Source organism: Triticum urartu, chromosome 1A, assembly GCF_056163025.1.
Source record: "Triticum urartu cultivar PI428250 chromosome 1A, HENAU_Tu73, whole genome shotgun sequence".
NCBI classification, from domain to species: Eukaryota; Viridiplantae; Streptophyta; class Magnoliopsida; order Poales; family Poaceae; genus Triticum; species Triticum urartu.
The window spans coordinates 75,489,968-75,499,135 of NC_141873.1; the positions used below are offsets into that span (position 1 = coordinate 75,489,968).

The following is a 9,168-nucleotide window of genomic DNA, read 5'->3' on the forward strand; positions in this document are numbered from 1 at the left end:
TCTTCTGATCCTAATGATATGCCCTTGTCTACTTTGATTGAGAATAATGATGAATCTATGGATGTGAATTTTGTTGGTAGGAACAATTTTGGTAACAACGCGTATAGAGGAAATTTCAATCCTAGGCCTTACCCTAGTAATCCCTCTAATAATTATGGTAATACCTACAACAATTCTTATGGAAATTATAATAAGATGCCCTCTGATTTTGATTCTTTAAAGAATTTATTACCTCGCAAAATAATTTTAATGCTATGATTGAAGAAAATTTGCTTAAGATTGATGATTTGGCTAGGAACGTTGATAGAATTGCTCTTGATGTTGATTCTTTGAAACTTAGATCTATTCCACCTAAGCATGATATCAATGAGTCTCTCAAAGCCATGAGAATTTCCATTGATGAGTGCAAAGAAAGAACCGCTAGGATGCGTGCTAAGAAAGATGCCTTTATAAAAGCGTGTTCTTCTAGATTCTATGAAAATAATGATGAAGATCTAAAAGTTATTGATGTGTCCCCTATTAAATCTTTGTTTTGCAATATGAATCTTGATAATGATGGGACTGAATATGATCCACCTTTACCTAGAAGGCGTTCCAAGAACTCTGAATCTTTTGATCTTGATGCTAAATTTGATAAAAGTGAGATTGAAGAAATTAAAACCCTAGATGTTGCTAAACCCACTATTATGGATTTCAAGGAATTTAACTATGAAAATTGCTCTTTGATTGATTGTATTTCTTTGTTGCAATCCGTGCTAAATTCTCCTCATACTTATAGTCAAAATAAAGCGTTTACTAAACATATCTTTGATGCCTTGATGCAATCTTCTGAAGAAAAACTTGAATTGGAAGCTTCTATCCCTAGAAAACTTTATGATAAGTGGAAACCAACTATTGAAATTAAAATTAAAGATCATGAATGCTATGCTTTATGTGATTTGGGTGCTAGTGTTTCCACGATTCCAAAGACTTTGTGTGATTTGTTAGGTTTCCGTGATTTTGATGATTGCTCTCTAAACTTGCACCTTGCGGATTCCACTATTAAGAAACCTATGGGAAGAATTAATGATTTTCTTATTGTTGCAAATAGGAATTATGTGCCCGTAGATTTTATCGTTCTTGACATATATTGCAATCCTTCATGTCCTATTATTCTTGGTAGACCTTTCCTTAGAACGATTGGTGCAATTATTGATATGAAGGAAGGAAATATTAGATTCCAATTACCATTAAGGAAAGGCATGGAACACTTTCCTAGAAAGAAAATTAAATTACCTTATTAATCTATTATGAGTGCCACTTATGGATTGCCTACCAAAGATGGCAATACGTACATCTATTCTTGCTTGTTATGCCTAGCTAGGGGCGTTAAACGATAGCGCTTGTTGGGAGGCAACCCAATTTTATTTTTATTCCTTGATTTTTGCTCCTGTTTAGTAATAAATAAATTATCTAGACTCTGTTTTGGTTGTGTTTTTTGTGTTTAATTAGTGTTTGTGCCAAGTAGAACCGTTGGGAAGACTTGGGTAAAGTCTTGTTGAACTTGCTGTAAAAAACAGAAACTTTAGCGCTCACGAGAACTGCTGTCATTTTTATTTGGAAAGTTATATTTAGTTAATTCTTTTTTCAGATGATTAATAGACAAATTCCTCAAGTCCAGCAATTTATTTTAGAATTTTTGGGGTTCCATATGTTGCGCTAGCTACAGATTACTACAGACTGTTCTGTTTTTGACAGATTCTGTTTTTCGTGTGTTGTTTACTTATTTTGATGAATCTATGGCTAGTAAATTAGTTTATAAACCATAGAGAAGTTGGAATACAGTAGGTATAACACCCATATAAATAAATAATGAGTTCATTACAGTACCTTGAAGTGATCTTTTATTCTCTTTCGCTAACGGAGCTCACGAGATTTTCTACTTTAAGTTTTGTGTTGTGAAGTTTTCATGTTTTGGGTAAAGATTTGATGGATTATGGAACAAGGAGTGGGAAGAGCCTAAGCTTGGGGATGCCCATGGCACCCCCAAGATAATCTAAGGACACCTAAAAGCCAAAGCTTGAGGATGCCCCGGAAGGCATCCCCTCTTTCGTCTACTTCTATCGATAACTTTACTTGGAGCTATATTTTTATTTACCACATGATATTTGTTTTTCTTGGAGCGTCTTGTATGATTTGATTCTTTGCTTGTTAGTTTACCACAATCATACTTGCTGTACACACCTTTTGACAGAGCCATATATGATTTGTAATTTATTAGAATACTCTATGTGCTTCGCTTATATCTTTTGAGTTATATAATTTTGCTCTAGTGCTTCATTTATATCTTCTAGAGCACGGTGGTGGATTTGTTTTATATAAACTATTGATCTCTCATGCTTCACTTAGATTATTTTGAGAGTCTTAATAGCATGGTAATTTGCTTAAAATCCTAATATGCTTGGTATGGAAGATTAATAATGAAACTCTTTTATGAGTGTGTTGAATACTATGATAAGTTTGATACTTGATAATTGTTTTGAGATATGGAGATGGTGATATTAAAGTCATGCTAGTTGAGTAGTTGTGAATTTGAGAAATACTTGTGTTGAAGCTTGTGATTCCCGTAGCATTCACGTGTGGTGAACCGTTATGTGATGAAGTCGGAGCATGATTTATTTATTGATTGTCTTCCTTATGAGTGGCGGTCGGGGACGAGCGATGGTCTTTTCCTACCAATCTACCCCCCTAGGAGCATGCGCGTAATACTTTGCTTTGATAACTTGTAGATTTTTGCAATAAGTATATGAGTTCTTTATGACTAATGTTGAGTCCATGGATTATACGCACTCTCACCCTTCCACCTTTGCTAGCCTCTCTAATACCGCGCACCTTTTCGCCGGTATCATACACCCACCATATACCTTCCTCAAAACAGCCACCATACCTACCTATTATGGCATTTCCATAGCCATTCCGAGATATATTGCCATGCAACTTTCCACCATTCCGTTTATGACACACTCCATCACTGTCATATTGCTTAGCATGATCATGTAGTTGACATAGTATTTGTGGCAAAGCCACCATTCATAATCCTTTCATACATGTCACTCATGCATCATTGCATATCCCGGTACACTGCCGGAGGCATTCATATATAGTCATATTTTGTTCTAAGTATCGAGTTGTAATTGTTGAGTTGTAAAAAAAGTGTGATGGTCATCATTACGAGAGCATTGTCCCAGTGAGGAAAGGATGATGGTGTGACACCCTCGATTCAATCGTACACTAATCATACACGCAAATGTGTATGATCAAGATCAAGGACTCACGGGAAGATATCGCAACACAACTCTAGACACAAAGTAAAAATAATACAAGCTTTATATTACAAGCCAGGGGCCTCGAGGGCTCGAATACATAAGCTCGAATACACAAGAGTCAGCGGAAGCAACAATATCTGAGTACAGACATATGTTAGACAAGTTTGCCTTAAGAAGGCTAGCACAAAAGCAACAACGATCGAAAAGGCAAGGTCTCCTGCCTGGGAGCCTCCTAACTACTCCTGGTCATCATCGGTCTCCATGTAGTAGTAGGCATCGGCGGTGGCATCTGGCTCCTGGGTTCCAACATTTGGTTGCATCAACCAGAAAGAAGAAAGGGGGAAAAGGGGGAGCAAAGCAACCGTGAGTACTCATCCAAAGTACTCGCAAGCAAGGATCTACACTACATATGCAACATTATCAAAGGAAGTCTGTATATGTGGACTGGGCTGCAGAAATGCCAGAATAGAGAGAAGGCCTATTCCTATTGAAGACTAGCATCTTCTGGAAACCACCATCCTGCAGCAACAGGAGGGTGTAGAGTAGCATAAAGTAAAGTAGTAGTAATGTTATCAACCTCGGCCAGAGATCCTTTCTCGACTCCCTGCAAGAAAGCAATCCCAGAGCCATACTATCCAGTTATCATCACAATCCATTCCTCATATCTAAGTCTCATCTCAAGTCTCCAGTTCTAGTTGTATCGATCGGGATCCAACTCCAAGTGTCCGTTACCGTAGGACAGGCTATCGATAGATGTTTTCTTCCCTGCAGGGGTGCACCAACTTACCCACCATGCTCGATTAACTCCGACCGGACACACTTTCCTGGGTCATGCCCGGCCTCGGCCAAACAATACGCCGCAACCCGACCTAGGCTTAATAGAGAGGTCAGCACGCCGGACTAAACCTATGCCCCCAGGGGTTATGGGTCATCTCTCCGGGAACTCCTGCACGTTGCGAACGCGGCCGGTGAGCAGACCTAGCTACCTCCTTCAACAAGGTAGGTGCTTTCCAGTCCAACCCGGCGTGCGCCGCTCAGTCGCTGACGTCTATTAAGCTTCGGCTGATGCATACGACGCAGAACGCCCATACTATGCCCACGTGATGGTTAGTGCTATCAAGCCAGAGGCCCCTGGGATCAAATATCCAAATCATAGTGGATTAGGAACGCGCGTTAACAAGTAGAGACTCACGAAAAATGTGACCCCGTTGCCCCGTCTCGAGGACTTGCGGCAAGGGCTAGGAATGCCCGGCCATGCCTCGTAATTATCTCGCGGGCACCTTCCAGGTCCGCCCGACTCCACATCACTCGCAATTAAGCTCGCGCGGGTACCCCTCAGGGTCGACCCGTCTTTCCAAGTAACAGTGGTAAAGTCCAAGTTCCGTGTGTCCAAACATCAAGGGGAAAACCCGAGGAATCACCCCCGATGAATTCCACTAGATGTAATCATCAAGGTGAACGTAAGAGGAATCACCCCCGAGGTTCACACTTGAGGGGTTGCACGATAGAGTCGTATCGGAAGTGGTTAAGGAGAAATCACCGTCGATGACCACGACCGAATGACTACACTACAGGGTTAACATCAGAAGTGCTGAAGAGGTTTCACCCTCGGCACTCGATAGTAACCCAGTAGTGTCGAGCAACTAAGGGGAAAGTGATGTGCGGTGTCGGGGCCTGGTCTTCGATCCCGTTGATCGGGTCTTCGATGATGAAGCAGGGACAACAGGGACAAGGTGGGGGGTCACTGATGGATCACTAACCAACCTATACTAAGCAATTTAGGATAAGCAGGTAAGGTAACAATAAGCAGGTTACAAAAGCAGGCTATGCATGAGAATATGAGCAAACAATAACAGTAGCAAAATCTAATGCAAGTATGAGAGAATGGAATGGACGATATCGGGATGATCAAAAAGTGGGGCTCGCCTGGTTGCTCAGACAAGAACGAGGGGTCGTCGGTGACGTAGTCGATCACATCGGCATCATCGGCCTCGGGGTCTACCGGAGAGAAGAGGGGGAAGAAACAGTAAATATAAGCAAACAGATGCAACGCTAAGCATGGCATGACGATAAGTAGAATTAGGGTCGATCTAACGTAGTACTACACGTTGCAGACAGAGGGGATAAACATCCAAGGATGAATTCCCGGGGTTAGGCGGATTCCGGACACAGGAAAAGAGGGGGAAAGTTCCATGTTCAGCATGCTAGGGTCATGTGACAGATGAACGAGCCACGTATTCGGATTCGTTGGATTTTTCTGAGCAACTTTCATATAGAAAACATTTTCAACCGAGCTACGGTTTAATTTATATGATTTTTCAAAGTTTTATTAATATTCTGAAATTGTTTTAATTATTTATTTCGAATTTAAATAATTTTGATTCTTTTTATACCCTGACCGGGCTAGCCACAAGTCAATGACATGTGGGGCCAATCAAAGCCCAGCCAACAGGTCAACAGTCAAAGTTGACCTTGGTCAATGTGTGAACAGTGCTAGTGGGTCCTACTTGTCATGGACACTATGTCTATTAAGTCAATTAATTAAAGATAACCAACAGGGTGGTCCACATGTCACTTTCTATTAAAATAAATTAGCACTAATTTAACACTAACTAATCTAGTCCTAATTAAATAAGGGGCCGGCCGTACTGGACAATGGCCCAGCCGGCCACACACGCAACACACACACCACACACAGCAGGCAACACACAAATCTGTTTTCTGTTAATAAAAGATAGCATTTTGTGATTTTTTAGGATTTATTCCATGCATCAAATGGATTTGGTTCAGTGGAGTAAAATGGAGTTTGTCACACATACTACCTTCCCATATTTTTTTAAGTCCTGTTAACGGTTGTTTAACCGCAGATTAGGGGCTGTAGAGGGGATTAATCAATGTAAAAACTAAAAAGCTAGCTAGCTAGATAGCAGGAGTACAGGCAAGCAGCGATAGGGAGGCAGTAGCAGAGAGCAGAGGCGTAGCGGCAGCGGCAGGATGCAGTAGCAGCGGGAACGCGCGGGGACGGCAGCGGCTAGCATCAGTAGAAGTGCAGCAGCAGAGGCACGGCCACGCGCAGGCGGACGCGTGCCTGGGCGCGGCCAGCAAGCGGCGCCCGTGGCCGGACGCGACCAGGGGCGCGCGGGCACGACAGCGACCTCGGCGACGGCCCGAGCTCGGTAGGGTGTGGCTACGGCGCAGGAGCTCGAGATCGAGTGAGTTGGCGAGCTAGGAGGGAGCTACAGGCGTGCGGGAGGCCAGTTAGTGTACGCACGCGACCAGAGGTTCGTCCAGTGGCGGTGCCAGGATCAAAACCTTGTGATATCAAGCATTACATAAAACAAACAAGTAGAAGTAGAAAAGTGAAGGGCCTTGCCTTGTGTTGATCAGATACAGAGTGCAGACTAATACAACAGTATTGGTCGATTGATTCAGAGTACCAGACGAACAATTTATGTGCAGACGCGGGTGCGTCGCTCGCGGCTCGCCGGACGGCCCGAGGTGTCTCGCGTCTCACGTCCAGAGTCCAGTAAAAGATCACCGGCGTCGGGACGTGAAGTCTGAAGACGGCGCTGCGGCGGCCGTCCACGGTCATTGAAGAGGCATGCGTGAAGGGGAGCCAAAGATATCACGTAATTTGTAGATCAAGCGATACAGTGCGATCAGTTAAGGGATTTTGGACTTTCTTTTTGCTGTACGGCCCAATAATGATCCAACTAATTGATACACAAGCAGGGGGATAAGAGAATAGATGGGCTGTAAGTTAAATTGCTGGTTCAACGACGTGGTACGTAGACGTGGGGGTCAATGTCGTACAAAAATCCTGTGTAGTCAAGCGACTACACAGTTATAACGTGGCCTCGCCACTGTGTTCGTCGGAACCTCGCCGGCGACGAGTCCGAGCGGCAGTGGGTTCGGCAACGGTGGTGGCCGCATCTAAAGGTCGAAATCGATGCCGAAAATAGAGGGGATGGACACGGAGCTTACGTAGGGAGCGCAAGGGGTCCCGTCGATGGTTTAGTAGCAGTAGAGGTGGCCGGCGTTGGCGACGGCAGCGGCGACCGAGACGGATGGAGGTTGAGGACGGGGAAGCAGCGGGCGTCCCGGTGGCTTCCAGCTCGATCTCGCCCATGTAGTCGAAGTAGGCGAGGTCGGGGAGGCCGGAGGCGGACTGGAGTCGCGGCGACGACGGCGGACACCGGCGATGTACGCGGTGGGGACGGCCTCGATGGCGAGCGTACGGGGTGGCCCCGCTCGAATCGAGGCTTGCAGTCGATGAGAAAGAGGACGGCGGTGCTCCTGGACTAAGCTCGGCGACGAGGGATGGCCGGTGGCCACGGGATCGATGACGACGCGGCGATGGAGGAGCTCGGGTGGGTGCGGGGCGAGAGTGACGGCGCGTGGGAGGGAAAAAGGAGGCTAGGGTTTGGGGGAGAGGAAGAGGGGGCCGGGGGTTGCTCTTATCCGCCGGGGGAAACGACGGGGAGGTGTGGGATGGCTGCCACGGCGTCATCGGTGGCCATGGCGCCGGTGGATCGTTGCCACGATTCCCCTGTGTGAACAGAGAAGGGAGACGAGGGCGAGTTGGGTTGGGCTGGACCTGTTTTAGCTAAATGGGCCAAGGGTCCGGTAGGTTTAGGTCTACCTTTTTTAAAATTATTTTCCTTTTCTGCTTTTCCTTTCTGTTTTGTAAATAGTTGGAGCACAAAATGAATATTGTGAAGAATGAAACTTGGCACATAATTCATGCACCAAATTGTGGTGTTGCAAAAAAATTTATAGAGCCAACGGAATTGTTCAAGAATTTTTGGAAATTGAAAAAGCCAATTAATATGTTGTTGGGCCACTTTATATTTTCCTAGAGATTAAAGGGAGAGCCAAATGATGTTGGTCGCCACATGATAATTAGCTAGTGAATATTTGCAACCCAACGGACTTTTTTTTTGACATTTGAAAGCTTTATTTGTTTGACTTTATTTTAAAATCTTGAATTTGGACCGGATTCGAACCAACGCGAGTTTAACAACAGTAATCATGGTACGTGACATCATTAGCAGATTATTACTGTAGCTTAATTATCCGGGCGTCACAGATGGAGACTATGATTCCCCGACAAGTCGGGATGAGACTCCAGACGAAAAAAAAGAGGCCATAAAAAAAGAGAAAAGGCCCCCAAAAAGAGAAAAAAAATGAGACAAAAAGAGAGAAGGGACAATGTTACTATCCTTTTATCACACTTGTGCTTCAAAGTAGCACCATGATCTTCATAGTAGAGAGTCTCTTATGTTATCATTTTCATATACTAGTGGGAATCTTTCATTGTAGAACTTGGCTTGTATTCCAATGATGGGCTTCCTCAAATTACCCTAGGTCTTCATGAGCAAGCAAGTTGGATGCACACCCACTTAGTTTCTTTTTGAGCTTTCATATACTTATAGCTCTAGTGCATCCGTTGCATGGCAATCCCTACTCACTCACATTGATATCTATTGATGGGCATCTCCATAGCCCGTTGATACGCCTAGTTGATGTGAGACTATCTTCTTCCTTTTTGTCTTCTCCACAACCACCACTATATTCCACCTATAGTGCTATATCCATGGCTCACGCTCATGTATTGTGTGAAGATTGAAAAAGTTTTGAGAATGTCAAAAGTATGAAACAATTGCTTGGGTTGTCATCGGGGTTGTGCATGATTTAAATATTTTGTATGGTGAAGATAGAGCATAGCCAGACTATATGATTTTGTAGGGATAACTTCCTTTAACCATGTTATTTTGAGAAGACATAATTGCTTTGTTACTATGCTTGAAGTATTATTATTTTTATGTCAATATGAACTTTTGTCTTGAATTTTTTGGATCTG

General features: G+C 43.8%; 1 protein-coding gene across 1 annotated transcript; it reads right to left on the reverse strand.

The window, feature by feature from the left end:
- Window positions 1-3,337: 3,337 nt before the first annotated feature.
- Window positions 3,338-7,877, reverse strand: LOC147990105 (uncharacterized). The gene is made up of 2 exons (XM_087547602.1): window positions 7,290-7,877; window positions 3,338-5,303 (listed from the first exon to the last, which is right to left on the reverse strand). Exons 1-2 carry the CDS (start codon window positions 7,813-7,815, stop codon window positions 5,047-5,049), a joined length of 783 nt encoding a protein of 260 aa, XP_087403728.1. The 5' UTR covers window positions 7,816-7,877; the 3' UTR covers window positions 3,338-5,046.
- Between the last annotated feature and the right edge of the window lie 1,291 nt (window positions 7,878-9,168).